Raw genomic sequence first — 18,716 nt, 5'->3', positions numbered from 1 at the left:
ATCTCTCTTGTTATGCTGGTTTCAGTGAAATATAAAATTAGGAGAATTACATCAATTTGGATTTTACTGTGAACATTTTCAACGACTCTGGATAATGGAAATGCATTACATGTTCTCCTTTACTTAGTATGCCACATGCCACATTTGGGCCAGACTGATTTGTACCAGGAAAAGTGTACTAGAAAGGAAAAAAAAAAGAAAAAGTACCAACTAGCTAAGTATGTGACCACTGACTACAATAGGTTCATTTCAGCCTCTCTATGAGTGGCATTCCTATCCTCCAGTGGGACGATGGTGGACAGCAAGTCAAGGATAGGACTTCTTGGTATCCTGCTGAAATTCATGCAACCATGGCCTCCTACCCCCATCACCAGGCATCTAAGGACAGTAAAATGCATCAGTTTCCCACAGCTTTGAGGCAGAGGTTCTCTGGGAGAAGGCAGCACCATTATTCTAGTCCACTAACCCCCTTCTGCCTTTCTCTATGTAATATCGGTGAGATGAAGGGGACATGCTGCTTGTTAGTCTAGGTTGGCAGCCACTTTCTTTTCTCTTAATCCTTGTTCACTTGGACTTCAGAAGATTGAGCTGGACTTTAGAAGAGGCATCTTCTACCCTTCTTGGCCCTTTGGCTGGTTTGGTCACACATGCTCAGTGCTTTCCCTAAGTACCACACCTCCCCTCTTCCTCCATTTTCCACTTTGCTTCTGGAGCTTTTAAGCCTTTTTGGGTGTGTCCAGACAAGCAGGCATGTACACTTGCCTGGGTAAAAATAGCAGCGGCACATAGTTGTATCACTGCTACTTGTCCCTGAGGAATGCCTGCGCACACACGCTCTGACATGCAGCAAATTACCCAGGGTGGGGTAGGAGAAGCTGGGGCCAGCACCTGGGCTGGTCCCAGAAGCCTTACCTGGGATCCTGCGGGCCTCCCAGGGCTCCAGCGGTGGCTATCCAACATGTGGAGCCTGGCTGGCAGCTGGAATGTGCCTCCAGAGGGCCAAGGTCCAGTTCTGTGTGGCACACACTGCTGCCACCTGTGCCACCCAACTTTTTCAGGCATGGATTTTTTTGACACCAAGTTCTTCCACTATTAAAAACCCACTGTGTTGCTAACTAGCAGCATGGTGAACAACTGCAAGTGCAGCACATGCAGTTTGCAGGGCTGTAGACAGGTCTGTGGCCCTGCATACCACACTTGCACACTGGTATGGACATGTCCTTTGTGGCTTCACCCTACTTCCCTCCTCAGTTACAGCTGCTGTCAGCCTTCCATCCAGGCAGACTATTAACTCTTAACCTGCAGCTGGATCTCAGGCTCAGCACCTCCTTTCAAAGCTGTTGTGTGGGAGTAGAGTCCAAAGAAAGGCCTCATCCCCATCTCCTAGATCTCTGCTTCCCACTAACTGCACCCCTCAACTAAGGCACATTCCTACAAGAGATCTGAAAATTATTGTTTTTAATTGATCTCAGGTGTTCATTAGACAATAGCAATAAATATATATCTTAAAATAACTGTATGTAATCTTATTGCCTTCCCCACTCATATACTTTGTGGCCTATGGGCGGTCAACATTTTAGTAGTTAACCATTTTCCATGAAAGAAGCAAAACCCACTCTTCTTAACTTGTAGACAAAAAATCCTATACTATCTGTGCTGTACAGGAAGTCCTCGACTTACAACGTTTCGAGTTACAACATTTTGCACTTACATTTATAAACTGACACCCTGTTTCAACTTTATGATGTCAGTTTTGACTTTACAACACTTGATCCAATGCAATGCTACAGCAGCGAACAAATTCTCTGCGTCCCTGGAGAATATCTGTCCAAAATTCCTTGGACACTTTCTTTAAGAAAGCAGACAAGACTCCAGAAAAACCTGCAGACAAGACTCCAGCCAAGAATTCTTCAAAAGTCCAACCAAGAGCCTTTCAAAAAGTCCAGCAAAGTCACCTCAGAGAAGTCCTTCCAAATCAATATGGTTGCTATGTACAATATAAATGCATTAATGTAGCTATATTACTCATCTATAATTGATTGAGTACAAAATACTGGGTATTTTTTTTGGTGAAAATAAGGTATCGGGCCTTGGTTCAGGAAACAATCCCCCATTTATAATATTGTTTCTTATGAGACAATTGGTTCCAAGTTATTACATTTTGACTTAAGATGTGGTTTTCAGGAACCAATTGTTTCGTAAGTCTGAGGACTGCCTGTATACCAGCGTGAAGCAAACTTAAGTACAGCCCCAACTTTTTTCTTTGTAGATGTGTTTCCTCTTCCCCTCCCTAATATAACAAGATAAAATGTTGCACAAGCCATTTTGTGTGAAGCTTGCTAAGTTATTTCTAGGCCTGTGCGAAGCACCAAGTATCTGCTTCAGATTCGGATTTGGCTGATTCAGAGGGACAGTGATTTGATTCAGTGATTCAAATCACTATCCCGATTCAATACAGCTGATTCGAATTTAGAGATTTGGTGCTGATTTGGAGATTCGGCCATAGACTATGCAGGCAATCTTCGATGACGCTGAACACAGCTGCCGCCAGCTGGTAAGTCTGTTGTGGTGGGCAGAGGCGGGAGGGAAGAGGCATGGGGGGGGACAGATCAACACCTCCACAGTGAGGGAGGGACTGGGGCTGGGGCTGGGACAAGCTGCCCCAGCTGGGGTGGTAGGGTGCGGGACTCGGGGAAGGGGGCTTCTGGCACTGCACACCACCGGTTTGGGAAATACTCTTTTGGTGGCTCCTCCGGTGGCTCTCACCACCAGTCCAGGAGGGCATGGGTGTGGGCGTGTGCCCCTGAATCTGTGCAGGGCAGGATGAGCCAGGCTGCACTCTGGGTGTCTAGCCCCAGCTGCCCGCCACCACCGGGTGGCATTTCATGGGGTGGGTGGAGCCATGACTGTATTCTGGGCGACAAGCCTGCACTGCTAGGCAGCACTCTGCAGGGCCGGCGGAGCCAAGGCTACGCTCCAGGAAGCTAGCCCCAGTTGCCTGCTGCAGGGCTGCACTCCACAGGATGGGTAGAGTCAGGGCTGCACTTTGGGCAACAAGTCCCCGCTGCCAGGCTGTGCTCCACGGGGTGGCTAGCCACAGCTGCAACGCAGAACGCAGTCCTAGCTCTGCCCACCCTGTGGAGTACAGCCCGGCGGCAGACAACTGGGACTAGCCTCCAGGAGTTCAGCCCTGGCTCCAGCAAGCCCTCACAGAGCACAGGCCAGCAGCAGTGGCTTGCTGCCCACAGTGCAGCCCTGGATCCACCCACCCTGAGGAGTGCAGCTTGGCAGTGGGCAGCTGGGGCTAGCTTCCCGGAGTGCAGCCCAGCCCAGCCTGCCCCGCACAGATCTGGGGGCACACACCCACTCCCATGCCCTCCTGGACCAGTGGTGAGAGTCACCGGAGGAGCCACCAGAAGAACAGCTCCTGGATTGGTGGCACGTGGCAGCGCACGGCAGCATGCAGTGGTGAGAGCCTCCCTCCCCAAGTCCCATGTCCCCCCACCCTGGCTGGGCAGCTTGTCCCAGCCCCAGCCCCAATCCCTCCCTCTCCACCCACCGCAACAGACTTACCAGCTGGAGGCAGCTGTGTCCGGCATTGTCAAGGACTCCTGTATAGTCTATGGCTGAATTTCTGAATCTCTCCGAATCAAATCAGGTACTGAAACTTTGCATAGCCCTAGTTATTTCTTCTTTATTACTCTCTCTCTACCTAGGAATGTATTAACTTTGTTCTCTATGTAACAGATTAATAGACAACCTTTGGAGAGTTTCAAGTCAGGAAACAAAGAAGCTGGTGTTGTGTTTGGATCTCTACCTATATACAGAGTGAGTACATGCAAAAATGTTTTTCATGCTTCACGCAGTGCCATTTGTATAGTGAAAGTCATCAACATTAGAAAATTTTAAAAATCACCTGTTGACTTTCTAAACTGTTTGATTCTCAATTTAATTTTTTGACTTGGCTTGAATTACTCTCTATCCATCTCCATTCTGTGCTCTGTGGTAACTAGCTTGATAACAGTGCACCTTCTGGGAAGATGGATTGAGAGTGTGCACCACAAGGTCAGTGTTTCAGCCTCCTACTTCTATTAAAGCTCATGCCCTTAACTTTGTGTCAAGTCGCTTTTCTCCCAGCCAGCCCGGTGAACCATGCCTCAGTCTGCATAAGGTCTGGGCATGAGGGGACAGATCTAGATTGGTAGAATTTAGGCAGCTTAGCTACAAACAGTGATACAGACTGGTCCTGCTCCAGCTGCCACAAAACCTCTTAGGTGTCTGTTCAGTGCCTCAATTCCAGACTAAACTGTTCCCTGAGTACCAGTACTTTGCCTCCTAAACTCTGCCTGACTCCACAGAGGGGCCCAGTCTGTTCTTTGTGCAAACCGAGGACACACCAAGAGTGTTGAGTGTGGTGCAAAATGCAGTAACCGTGGTCACTTTCATTCAAAAACATGGCCAGAGATGAAGGTGATGGTTGTGCATAAGTACATAGTTAAAGCACTTGCCCAGGTGTTTGGAGAGCTGGACTATAGACTTAAGTACAGATGTTCAAAAAGTCCCTGGCAGCAGCAATCTACTGTGCTTTACTTAAAGTGCTAAGAATTAGAGCATGAGAAACCAAATAGATATTTTCTGTTTGGTATGGGGTGCTCAGAGCCTGCCTGCACTGACCACTGGGGGAGCTCCCGCATGAGTGGCCCCATGTCCCTGCTCGCCTATCCCCACCAGCTGGCAACTGTAAGCAGCAGCTGAAGGAGGAAAGACCCCAGACACTTTCCCCCTCAGTCCCCCAGACAAGGCAGCAGCATGCCATGGGGCTGGGGCTGCTGTGGGGAAAGAGACCGCATACCCCTTCCACCCCTGGCTCCCCTGGCCGAGCGGCCCTCCCAGCCAGCTCAGGGGGTCTGTGGGGGAAAGGGATCCAGGGTCTCTCTCCCCACAGCAGCGCTGGCCCCACAAAACACTGCTGCCTGGCTGAGTGGACTGCAGGGAAAGGGGTCTGGGCTCTGTACTTTAAAGAAGCCTTACTGAGAGTGCAAGAACAAACAAACATCCTGACATGCAGGAAAACTAGCAAGTATGGCAGAAAACCAGCTTGGCTTAGCAGGGAACTCTTCTGGAAGCTAAATCGCAAAAAGGAAGCTTATAAGAAATGGAAACTTGGACAAACAACTAGGGAGAAGTATAAGAGTACTGCTTGGGTATGCAGGGATGAAGTCAGGAAGGCCAAAGCGAAATTGGAGTTGCAGCTAGCAAGGAATGTGAAAGGTAACCAGCAGGGTTCCTACAAGTATGTCAGTAACAGGAGGAAGTTCAGGGAAAGTGTGGGTCTCTTACTGAATGGGGGAGACAACCTAGTAGTAGATATTCTGGAGGGTAGGGCTAGGATTCAGAGTGACAAATTGTGCCAAAAGGAATCTCACGAGGCTCAACAAGGACAAGTGCAAAGTCCTGCACTTGGGACAGAAGAATCATGCACCACTACAGGCTGGGGGCTGACTGGCTGAGCAGCAGCTCTGCAGAAAGGACCTTGGGTTTACAGCAGACAATAAACTAAATATAACCCAACAATGTGCCCTTGTTACCAAAAAGGCTAATGGCATATTGGTCTGCATTGATAGGAGTGTTCCTAGCAGGTCCAGGGAAGTGATTATTCCCCTCTATTCAGCACTGGTGAGGTCACATTTGGAGTACTGTGTTCAGTTTTGGGCCCCCCACTATAGAAAGGATGTGGACAAGTTGGAGAGCGTCCAGTGGAGGACACTTAAAATGGTGAGGGGGCTGGGGCACATAACTTATGAGGAGAGACTGAGGGAACGGGGAGTATTTAGTCTGCAGAAGAGAAGACAGAGTGGGGATATAATAGCAGCCTTCAACTACCGGAAGGGCAGTTCCAAAGAGGATGGAGCTGGACTGTTCTTAGTGGTGGCAGATGACAGAACAAGGAGCAATGGGCTCAAGTTGCAGCAAGGAAAGTTTAGGTTGGATATTAGGAAAAACTCTCTCACTAGGAGGGTAGTAAAACACTGGAACAGGTAACCCAGAGAGGTGGTGGAAGCTCCATCCTTGGAGGTTTTCAAAACCAGGATAGACAAAGCTTTGGCTGGGCTGATCTAGTTGGGGATGGTCCTACTTTAAGCAGGGATTGGAATTCAATTCTTGCTTTTTCAGAGGAAGAGAAAACTAAGTTCACAGGGTCTGATTCTGAACTTACACACGGGTAAATTAGGAACAAGTGAACTGAAGACAAGGAAGTTCCACCTGATTTAGAGGAGTGTGAAATCCAAATGAGACTGTACTGTTTCGGAGAGATAGGCATATGGCAAATGATTTGTTACATTGACTGTTGTTAATGTATATTGAAATGGTATGTTCATCCAGAGGTATTCATTAACTCTCATTTTTTCCTCAATTTATTTTTAAAGGTCATCAGTGCAGCAAAGCTAAGAAATTTTCCCCCGCAGGGTTCAGACCCAAACCGAGAGTCTGTGGGGAGCATTGTCAAAAGGCATAAGCGTCCTACAATTTGTGAAGTGAGTAGACTTGCAATTTCTTCAAGCTAGTTTATTTGATTGTTCCTACACTTACCAATATTTCTTTCCATTTGGTTACCTCCCATACAAAATGAGCAAATCTTTAAGAAAACTAGGATTTGCCTACTAAAAATAATACCAGTGTGAAGCCCTGTGCTCTAATACAAAATTAAAATACAGTAAAAGTATTTTCTATCTGAGGTATTATATGGCTCCATCACTGTACCAATCAGTCTCCAATGTATTTATCCTCACAGCACCTCACTGAAAAGTGCTATTCTACTCCCTCACCCCTTCTTTATAGACAAGGAATTGAGGCTCAAGAAGGAGGATAAGGACCTGATCTCACATGACCCAATACAGTGCTATGCAAAAACCCCACCACTGGTTCTAGATGAGTTTATGCTTAGGTTTTGAACTCTGGACTGGCATTTTAATATAGCAACACAAAGGTATCATAGAAGGTTTTTGTGTAAATTAGATAGAAAATTAAGCAGACTTTATGCTGAAATTAGCATCATGACATGTCTCAGAAAGTATAACATAAATCAAAAGAGACTTTAATTTTTCTTTAATTTTACTAGTTTCCTCTTCACTATTAGTCAAAGTAGGGAGAAGGTCCAAAAAGTAATTTTATAAAGATTTTTTCTCTGATGATTTTCTAAAAGGCAATACATTCAGTAGACTGGATTGCTAGGTACAGTTCATTCTGTACTTACATTAGCAAAATTAGCTAATGTTCTACTTGTTTTTCACAGCAATCGCGTTCTTTGGTAAGAAAAGCTGCAAAATGGACTGTGACCCCTGGGGAAAGTCTGGCTCAATCCTTTCCTTCAACCAACCCTTCCTAAAGCATGAGATTGTAGGAACTGCTGTTCCTGGAATCAAAAATAAAACTCTGGCACCAAGGCAAAATGGATATATTTAAAGAAATTGTCACCAACAAGCAAGCAGGCTAAATCTCAGTACTGACATTGTATCATTTCACATATCAGTATCTCTCTTAGCTAGGATAACTGCCATTCTCCATCCCAGAAGATGTGGGAGATGCTCACGAGACTTCACAGCACATATCATCTAAGGCGCACACACCTCCTAAAACTGCATGGTATGACTAGAAATAGTTTATTGTTCTCAGGACACAGGATATTTGCAAACAATTGACAGCTGCGGCCTTTCTGTTTTTTAAGTGCACGTATTTCTAAATGTTTTGCATTATTCTAAATTTATCATGATAGTTGCTTGAGTCTCCAAGCCCATTGCCTAGACAGTGAAAAATAAGAAAAAATGTGCCTTAAAGTGCTGAGAACCTACAGGATGAGACAAATGGATGCAACTAACAGACAAAGGAAAGATAAGATTAAAAGCCGGAGGACTGTGCCTGTATGTGAATAGGGTTGCGGGGTCAGGCAGTGACTGTGTGCATGTGCACTTATGTACACGTGCATGTATTTTTGTAGTGTTCAAACCTATAGTAATAGGAAATGTGATTTCTTGCCATGAATATGATTCCATAGTGCTTACTTAATCAAAATTCCCTCTGACTTCAGTAGACATTGCACCTAAGTTAAGATGGTAAGCATGGGAACCCAAAGCTTACAAGATATGACAGTAGAAATAGACTTTCACTTTGCTCCTCTGAAAACTTGGGAATGCAGTGCAGTCTTGTGCTGACTCTTTCATCCTGAAGTTACAAGGGAAGATTAGGAAAGGGTTAGTAAGGGGAGAAGGATAAAAAAACTGATGGAAGGAAGGGCATAGCAGATGAACGGTAAAAGGAAACAAGATAATTTGAGGGCAAACAAAGAGAAACAGCATCAAGAAAGATGCTGCATGGAGGAACAGAAAGAAAAGTGAGAACAAATACAGAAATGCATTGGGAATCTCGAGAGGAATCTTTTTTTCTATGGTGTGTCATAGTAGGCTTCATGATAATATGTAACCATAAACTATATAATGTCCATATACTGATACCACAATGTAATGTAAAGTATCTTATGCTTTGTGCTGTCAAAAAAGTAAATTGAACTAAGAAAGTTATACAGAGAAACATTTAAGGATTAGTTATTAAAATAACCAGTCACCCCATCAAGTAAGCAGCTTATTGTCTTCCATTCATTAATCCTGATAACAACACTATCCAGTAAGGAAATGCTTTTTTATTTATGGTGACATTTACCTTGAGAACTGAGGCACAAGATACAAAGAACTAGATCTACAAAAGGACTTATTCATCAAAATGCTCAGTGTTAGAGTTTCTGAAGCATCCTTGAAACCCACCCTTGGAAGTATCTTGCCATCCCTAGAAGATACAACTTTGATTCCCAGTTCCATGTACAATGCATGGGGGGCTGAAGCAAACTGAATATGGATTTTGCAAAAGCTGCCACACTTAAGCTGCCATCTCTTTTAGCTAAAGGAGATGCTGAAGAGAAGAGGGTGTCTGAATGGCCTGGATCCTATCTACTTAAGGGACCACGTCCTCCTTTAGACTTCTCTGTGATCCCTGAGGTCAGATGAGAGCAACCTTGGGCAAGTTCCTTCTGTGCATGTGAGCTCATTCTCTGAGTTCACTCCTTAATCTTGAAACTCGCTCCTCCTAGAAGCCCACCAGAGCTTGAGCCTGGACATCTTCCAGTATTGTAAGATCACCTTATTTGGGCAGACATTCAGCAGGCAAGGTTAAGTTTTGGGGCATTGTTTGGGAAGTTGTTAAACTGTTTTTGGTTTTTTCTAATGTATTGGTTTTATTGTAAGCCCAGAGCCTTTTGGGGGGAAGGGCAGTATATAAATCAAATACATCAATAATAAAATAAATAAATCTCTAATCTTTCTCAGGACTTGGTGCTCTTTGTGATTGGAATTCAGAGCATGGAATTGTCTCTGGGCACATTGACACATGCATTAAGGTGTTTTTTCTAATGCGCATGAAATTTAGTAGCTCCAATGTGAGGTACTAAAGAAATGTGCATTAGGCTGCCTTAATGCACAGTAATTAATATGCATGGTTTTTAAGTGACACTTAACGTGCAATTTATTTTACTGCACATTAGTGTAATAACATGGTTTTTTATGTGACACTTTAATGCACAGTTGAATAGCCTACTGTTAAAGCACACGTGTAAATGCACCCTTTTAGAGGTAGAGTTGGCATAGATTTCTTTCCCATAAAACACAGCTAGAGAAGGTGTTATTAGGTTTCAGTTCCTTCTTTGCCAGAGAGGGCTTGAACCTACACTGGCTCCCTCCCAGATAGGAAGGGAGATAGTTCTCTAGACCTCCTTAAGAATTGTTCCACTGTGTAAAATAATTGCTCATTTGACTAGAGGGAAAGTAAGCAAAATGAGCCTAATGGCCTAATGGTCTCTGTGCCTAATAGCCTAATGGTCGTATGGTTGAGGGCCTCCATGGCCAGCCCTACGAGGAGAGGCTGAGGGACCTGAATCTCTTCAGTCTCCGCAAGAGGAGACTGAGGGGGGATCTTGTGGCTGCCTACAACCTTATCAGGGGCCACCAGCAGGGACTCGGGGAAAGTCTGTTCACCAGGGCCCCCCTTGGAGTCACCAGGAACAATGGCCACAAGCTGAGGGAGGATAGGTTTAGGTTAGATATTAGGAAGAACTACTTCACGGTAAGGGTGGCCAGAGCCTGGAATAGGCTTCCCAGAGAGGCGGTGCTCTCACCTTGCCTGGACATCTTCAAGAGGAGACTGGATAGGCAGCTGTGCTCCTTCCTGCCCATGGCAGGGGGTCGGACTCGATGATCTGTCTAGGTCCCTTCCGACTCATTGATTCTATGATTCTAAGGGACTCTTCTGAGAGAGAAGAGACCAGATATCCAGTCCTTACTCCAATTCATGTCTAAGTATTTCTATATTAATTAATCATCTGGATTTTGGAATGGGCGAGAAAGCAAGAATATATGAAGAGTGGCTAGGAGGGCTGGAGCCACATAGAAGAGACACATTAAATATGGAACCAAAGCCAAATTCTCAGATTTCCAATCCAAGCTGGAAGTAGAATCAGTGCTTGTTTGGGGTCTACACTTATGCTGTGGCTGACAATGGTAAGCTGTACTAACCAATTTTACAAATCGTTCTATGCACTTCTTGTTAAAACCTCAGCACCATAGAACATTTCCTTTCAGCTGCTTTCATTTTAAGGGACCGTTTCAGTAAGCAACAAAATAGTAATTAGTCATAGAAAATATGTTGTACATTTCCATATTCAGCAGAGTAGTGTGTGAAGAAAATGCCTCTGAATTCAGTCTCAGGATTCCTAACTGCAAAGTATTCTTTTGATCAAATCTCAATGTAGGAAAAGAGAAACTTTTCTGTGAAAAAGTTCCTGTGATTGGTTTCATGAATCTCTGGCTTCAAAGGCCCTGCACATTTCATTGTGTAAGAGGCTGCCTAGTTACTTAAGGACAGAGATGACCCTAGCAGGGTGTGGGGCCCCAGGGCAAATCAGCCTGTGCAGGGCCCAGACACGAAGAAGCTAGCAGCAGCAGCCGGGGGCAGGGGCAAGTAGCCAGACGTGAATCAGCACAGCGTCACCAGCACTAGGTGGGCCCTGTAGGAGGGACTGCAGCCACTCCACCCGGCTGTGTGGGCCCCCCCAAAGTGCAGGGCCCAGGGCAATCACCCCAATTTCTCCCCCACCAGGAACGGCCCTGCTTAAGGATCGGTGGGCGTCCTTGGTGGCTGCTCTATGCTGCCCATGATTAAGCAGTCTTTCTCAAAGGGTAAGTTTGAAAATATTTGTTGCTGTTATCCTCCTTGCTAGGAATCCCAGTCATAGACTACAGGACCTGACCATAAAGCACTGTGCAAATGCAGAACTGAAAGGCAGACTATAAACTCCTTGGGGCTCAATGTAAGACTACTTACATGCATTCAAATAATCTGGAAGAATTCTCCCAGGTTTGTTCTCCTGGTGTACCCAGAGCTGCACATACATATACTGAGGCCCTGAACAGTGGAGAGCCTGCAGTGCTGATACTGTACAGCCTGGCGGGACCCCAGTGCACACATCTCAGCATGCTTAGCAGTTCTCCTTTGTCTGCCCTGTGACAGATGGCAGCAATGCATAGGGCAGCCCTGATTGGCTGACCTGAACTGCCCATGATCAGCTTGTTTCACTGCAGCAAAATGTGATTTTCATTCCTGGCCGCATGCATGCTGCAGCTGCATGCATGCACATGGCATTTATCAGTGACATTATCAGCCCTATCAGCCAAAAATCCAATTGCTGATAATGTTAATCTGCCTTTTATCAGTGCCAATACGATATGGACCAACATACCAGTACACCTCTACAGTAGACATGTTTAGCTTACAGTGTTAGGTTGTGGTTTTATTCCACAATTTTATTTGTTGTATCTGAGTCTAGCTCTACTAAGGTATTTTTTTCCCTTTCCAATTATGGAAGAACCTCACTATCACAATTAATTTGTTAAAGTTATATCACATCAGATTTTAAACTTTTCCCAGAGGTGCAACACATCTAGACTGATTCTCTTTTCAGACTTAATTGCATCCCTAGCTATTTTTTTTCTGGTTTGAGTTGCTACTTAAGGCAGAGTGCCTCTACCTGCATAAGTCAAACTCTATTAGATGCTTACCCTTTGTTATGTATTCTTCACTGGCAGCTGAGTTTAAACATGCCACATATTGTCTCTGTCAGATCAGTCTTCCTTCACTAATGTTCCTAGCCAGATCAGTTCCATGATTGCATGTCCTTTCCCTTGCAAAGGCCAGTGATACTTTATGAGGGTTTAGGAGTTTAATGAAACTTAAAAACATGCACTTTCAGCCAGCATGAGACTCCAGTATTGAAAAGTCTGGTATGTCAAATCACAAATAATTTCACCTTGATTGTGTATTTTTGTCCAATGAGACTCTTGATTTATCAATCATACTGTTTCTTTTTGAAAAATGAAAAACTTAAGAAATACGGCTTGGAAATGTGGCTGATGGATGACTCATTTGTTCTGCCATCCATCATTGTCTATGAGTCAAGCCATCAAATCCAGACTGACCCTGAGTAAGTATTAAAGAAATAAAGTATTATGTGCACAATAATATCACCCCACTGTACTAGACTGCTCATAGCAATGGAGGAGGGCTCCTTTTTACAGGAGACAGAATGTATTGGCAAAAGGTGTGCCACATGCGGCCTTTAACAAAATAAGGAGCCCTGAAGGTCAGGGAATAAGTCAGAGAGGGATAAGGTAAATCAGAGACATAAAGGATCCAGATGGTAGTGTCAGAGCAAAAGTGCAAGAACAGTGGGTGGGACAGAATCTACCTTCTACCTTAACCACCCAGCATCATTCCCAATTCCTGATTTTCTCCCCTCAGAGCTATGTTTTCTGGCACAGTGCCCCACCTTGAGCAGAAAACTAGAGAGCAAACCTTTCTCTTTGCAGTTTCAGAACAGTAATTTGCCTTAGGAAAGCATCTGCCAAAAGCAGTTGTTATAAAAGGCAAACCGCTAATAAGCAGCAGACTTTCTGCAACAGCTTCCCCTGTCTGTCTTTTGGAAGCAGAAACACGTCATTGCCAGGCTCAGGCTGCCTATATCTGCTTTAACCACAGGCCCATTCTTATATGTTATGCATTTATAACCAACCTTTACTTCAAAATTTGCCCTTGTTATAGTTATGCAGTCTTTTGCAGCTCACCTGCAAATCTGCCACATACCAGTATCGGAGCCTGGCTCATAGCCAAAAATTTGGCAGCTGAACAATAAAAGTAGGCTGAAGTAATATAGAAGGGGCAAGCTCCAAAAGATCGTTTGGTGACTATGTATTGCTTTTAGAAGCATGAACCTGCTTTTTTTTTTCAGAAGCATACCCCTCCTGATGGGGGTCATTGAGATGGTAAGGTCCACTGCCTATTTCTTTGGGTATCTTTGGTCACCTTCACCCAAAAGGTGAGGCATTTTGCTGCTCTGTGGAATAACCATGCTGAAGAACATGACTATAACAAAATAAGAAATTGGGGGTGATACTGTAGAGTGCTTGCTAAAGTTGTATCACTGCTCTGCAGTAGTGGGGTAATTGAAAGGTTGTTTGATTTGGGTTTCTGCCTCATTCAGTTTGAGCTGATTGTTAAGAGAGGTAGAACACCTTCATGGGCCCGTTCAGACGAGTGCCCACATGAGTTTCCCTGAGGACAGATAGCAGCAGCACATAGTTGTGCCACTGTTACTTGTCCCCAAGGAATGCCCCTGTATGCACGCTGTGGCGTGCAGCAAATTGCCCCAGTTGGGGTAGGGAAGTTGGGGCTAGCACCTGGGCTGGCCCTAGTAGCCTTACCTGGGGTGTGCAGTGGCAACGGCAGCAGTCCAGGCATATGGAGCCTGGCTGGCAGCTGGAGCATGGCTCTGACTGGCCAGGCTCCTACTTCAGGCAGCGCATGCTGCAGCCACATGCACCGCCCTGCTTTTTTTTTCTGTGTTTTTTTTAGATACCAGAATTTCCTGGTATCTACTTTTGAATAGATCCACATGCGCCACATGCATTTCACAATGCCTCAAAGGGCTTTTAGGCCCTACAAACTGCATGTTCCCACTCGTGTGGACATGTCCCAAGAGTCCATAGAGTGGGGTCTGTTATCATGATGTGTAAGTGGAAGGGGAGAGAGAGGAGAGCAAATAGAAGGTTGCCTGTCTCTGGCCAAAGACTATCTAGCAACACAAGAGTAGTAATGCTATCAAATCTGCAATCCTCCTTTGAGGTACTGCCATAAACAGTGGTACGTGATGCATCCATTACAATATCACACTGATTTCATATTGCTCACCAAGCATGAGTCAGTGGGTTAGATTACCCCAAGTCTGTTCAGGGTGATCTGACCAGGGTAAAGGCCAAAGTGTATTGTGGAGTTAGGAAAATTACATTCATGCTGTACTTGCTCTATGGATAGGGAGAGGATTTTCCTATTTCAGGCTGCCAATGCAAAGCTCTGAAGGAAAACTAAATTTGCTTTTTAAAGTATCATCATACATTTTGTATGAAAAGATTATTTCAGCAGTAGTTCCCATTCATATATCACTTCTGTCATTTGAGCTGTGCAGCAAACTAGCCCTGGCATTAAATGTAGCTCCTGTTGACCACAAATTGAGTTATACCCACATAGCTAAATTTGGCCTTCTGAGGTTTAGGATGATAAGCTTTCAGTCATATCTGTTTCAGCTTCAGATACATGCTGATTTAAAAGGCAAGGCAGCCCCCCTGCCCTTTTGTTCCTGTTCAAGTAACTACTTATCCTATTCAACTTAGTTGAACCAGAAACGTTCAAGTTAGTGTATGACTCCTGGTAGAAGTGGAGTTAGTGAAGCAAGTTACTCAATTCAGATAATCTTTTCTGTAAAAAAAAAAAAAAAAAGTTATCTAAATGTGGAATAAGCTACTAGATTCAGCAAAAGGCAATAAATAAATAAATAAATAAAGGAAATACGCTAACTTGGCTCAGCTAATTAAGATGTGTTTCCTTTGGCCTTCTTTGCCTTTGAATATTTTGAATAGAATCCTAGAAAACATGTAGATCATGATCTGACCTAGAAATGTTATTTCTGTAATCTGCACACAATTTTTCAGCCAGGGTCCATTTTTAAAAAAACAGAACATGTTAGAAATCTTTTGTTAATGCTGAATGGCTCAGCCCCAGGGACTGCTGACTAGAATTTGAACAGTCTAGTAGCACCAGCATCTCTCTTTGAACAGGGTAATGTGATTACCAGAACTGTCAGCAGAATGACTATTCCCCGGAAAGCTAATTCTTCAGCTGAGTCAGAGTCCCATCAGTTTGTCCCACTAAGTATATATAATCCCTACTATTTGGGTAGGGTTATGGCTAACAGTGCTAGTAGGGATAAGTTTGATTAGCATTTGCCTTACTTGCCTGTCTGTAAATTTAGCTTTTTTTTGCAGCAATATTCTAAAATGTAACAACATCCTGTAAGAGTATCATACATATACACAGAAAGTGATTCAACTACTTTCTTCAACAAAGGGGAGGCTTTACTTAGAGTTCCATCTCCCATTTTGGGCAGCATGAGTGACTGGTGCCTCCTGAATCTGGGGGGCACCCGCAGAATCCACCCCATTGGGGGGGCACCAGCCCTACCGACAGTATCAGTGTCAGCCATCGGGGGGCACCGGCCCCATCGGGGGGAGCACGTGTACCCCCTACCAGTCGTCTATGCTGGGCAGTGCACTTCAAGAAAGATAAAGACAAATTGGAAAGAGTCCAGAAAAGGGAAATAAGACCTAGGTTGAGTTTTAGAAAACAGAACAGATAAAGAATGGTTGGAAATACTGACATTTATTCTAGAACTCGAGCAGAGTGTCAGATTTACCGTGGGACTCTTCACAGGCTGGATCCATGATGCAGTGGTGGCTGCAGTGTTGCCAGTGGTTGCAGTAGCAATGGTAGCAGAGGCAGTGGGCCAAGCAGCCACTCTGCTGCAGCAGTGGCAGTGCAAGTGGAGGTGGGCCAAGCAGCTGTGGGACAAGTGGGGCAGTACTGGTACAGCCCGTGCACACACTTTACTGCTGACATGTCCAATGGGGCCTTGAGGTCCCAGCTTCTGCAGCAGCCCTTGCCTCCCTTGGTATCCCCAATCTCAAATTCTCTGGCCTGCTAATAGCCATATGCTTGATACCTCTCATGTAGAGTCTATTTAGTCTAGACTAGGGTGAGGAGAGGGGAGGTGAGATTTGATAAATCTTCAACTATAAGGAGGATTAGATATCAGGAAGAATTTTCTACCTCGAACAGGTTAAAGATGATAGAATCACTGTCATTAGAAGTTCTTAAATGCATGGTAGATGCACATTTTTCTGGGATGGGTTCCTAGGTAAAGATGATTCTCTGTTGAATGTGATAATTTCTCAAGTACCCTTCCAGCCCTATTTTCCTATGATTTTAAGCTTTGTATGCTAGATGATGACTTTAGTTCACATGCGTATAAGTCTTTGGTTTTACTCCGTATTTGCATAAGTATAGGGAAGCTCAACATTTGGCCCTAATGGGTTTTTTTAAATCTATTTTGTTGTATTCACTATGAAGACATTTTTAGAATATCCTAGGCACATTCAAAGGAAAATTACTAATACTTCTAAGCGATGTATGTGCCTTAGTGAGTAACAGTACTGTTATTGTGTCCCATTTCTCCTCGCCTCCTGACTTTTTCTATTTATGAGTCTCACTTGTGCTGAAGTTAAAGCGTAAACTCTTTGGGGCAGGCACTGTGTTCACACTTGTTTTTGAAAGAGGCAGAACATATTTTTTGGGTGCTCAGAAGTAATGTTCAGGTTCTGTGTTTGCAAAGAGGCTGTTTATTTAAAATCAAGTTCGATATTTGAAGATGATAAATTAGTAAGCATGTATTAACTATCTATTCACAATTGATTTTGTGTGAATTACAACTCTCAGCTAGTCCATTTCAGGATCGCCTGTGGCCTACCAAATAGCTTCCCTGTCATTATACAAATGGACTCTGAAACCTTGTTTTAAAATTAATCCTCTTGTATTGAGAGGAATAGGGAGTGTGGTGAACAGTGGTATATTAAATGCTCCTGAACTATCCACTGATTATAACCATAATGCTAGCCCACTTTTCCCCCTCCATTAGGACAGCAATGTTAAAAGGTGTTTATTCTTGTGTTGTATCCTCTATGTCTACCTAAAAACCAAGTTCCAGTCTTTAACTAGGACAAGTAATAATGTCTTACATGAATATAGCACCTTTCATCCTAAAGTGTTTTGTGAACCCTACAGAGTTTCTACTTCTAGCCCTAAAACACAACAACTCTGTAGCATCAGCTTTACTGTGAGGGATCTCCTGTGTTTAAATAGCGCTTTCCAGAGAAAGTCAGATAAATTCTGTTTGAAATCTAATGCTCCTAAGTGAAGAATCTCACATCCACAAGCCACATGTGTTGCATATTAAACTGTGCATGGCAATGTTAATTTGCAATGCCAAGGCAATTTTGCTACCCAGATTTCCTGGTAGCAAAAAACAAACAAACCCCAAACCCTGAAAAAGAATCTCAAAACATGCCGAAGTTGCATTTTCTAGGATAAACATGGAGACAAGGGAGCACAGAGACCCTGGGCTGCCTGCTCCCCATCTCTGTGTGCTGCAGACCACTGTGCTGAGCTGGCTGGGGAGCAGGGTGCCTTAAAAGAAGGAGCAGGCAGCCCAGCCATCTAGGCTGCCTGCTCCCCCTGTCTCCACACGCCACTTCCTGGATGGCTGGGGCACAAGGTACCTTGGTGCTGGGGCTGCCTGCTAGTTAGCCCCATGCTGAGGCAACCTGTGCCCCAGGACAGTGTGGAGTGCTTCCATAACACCCAATTAACAGTCCGTATCTGGGACTCCCTCTTTATCCCCAGTTTGTCAACTTTAGCCAGGGTGCTTAGTCACTACCCTTGTACTCTTTCACAGGCCTGTAGTTGGTCTCTAGTCCTGTAGTATCCATCCTTCTATGTACCCTTCTAAATTATTGGCACAACACTGGCTTTTTCCAGTTCTCTGGACTTTTCCAGTATTCAGTGCTGTACTAATAATTAGTGGTTTTTGTTCAGAAGACTACTATGCCAATTCCTGTTAATACTTTTACAAATGTACTATGTAGCCCTGCTTATTTAAAAACGTACTATTTAACATTGTCTTTAGCTGTTGATGGAAGAAATGTTTCATTATCACTGGAAGACATCAGTGTATCACCTTGCTTCTTTCCAATTACAGAACAGATCTATTGAATATTTTCTGCTTCATGACTGGCAATAGGACTGCTCCTTATCTGGCATCAGAGCTGTATCATTGCTGGATTTCATTTGATTTAAAGAATGTATTTATATTATCATTAATCTTACTGGCCAAAGATCTTTCCGTAGTAACTTTTTTTTCCCTTCAAAATTCTCTGTATTTCATGATTTTATTCATATATATCAATTTCTTATTTTTTCCATCTGTTATATATTGCTAATGTAATTCCCCATTAAAATAATGTACTTATAAGTCCATCCCTAAAATAATACAATACACAGTAATGTTTAAGCGAATAATCAATTGTTAAATAAAGTCTACAGATAAACAGTCTCCCATTGACTTAAAATGAGCATTGGACCAGGCCCTGAAAGGGGAGAGTATCTCACATGCAACA

General features: G+C 44.0%; 1 protein-coding gene across 1 annotated transcript in view; it reads left to right on the top strand.

Annotated features, from left to right (window-relative positions):
- The window catches only part of WDR64 (WD repeat domain 64), a 194,655-nt gene extending 185,282 nt beyond the window's left edge, over nucleotides 1-9,373 (top strand). Inside the window, exons 26-28 of the mRNA XM_019526719.1 lie at nucleotides 3,748-3,828; nucleotides 6,429-6,536; nucleotides 7,295-9,373. Of these exons, the coding sequence (XP_019382264.1) occupies nucleotides 3,748-3,828; nucleotides 6,429-6,536; nucleotides 7,295-7,387 (282 nt within the window). The 3' untranslated portion in view covers nucleotides 7,388-9,373. The remainder of the gene's footprint in view (nucleotides 1-3,747; nucleotides 3,829-6,428; nucleotides 6,537-7,294) is intronic.
- Nucleotides 9,374-18,716: the final 9,343 nt, after the last annotated feature.

The sequence above is a fragment of the Gavialis gangeticus genome, unplaced genomic scaffold (assembly GCF_001723915.1).
Source record: "Gavialis gangeticus isolate Ggan-Ray unplaced genomic scaffold, GavGan_comp1, whole genome shotgun sequence".
NCBI lineage: Eukaryota > Metazoa > Chordata > Crocodylia > Gavialidae > Gavialis > Gavialis gangeticus.
The sequence above is the reverse complement of the archived record's forward strand: the minus strand, read 5'-3'. Positions and strand labels throughout refer to the sequence as shown.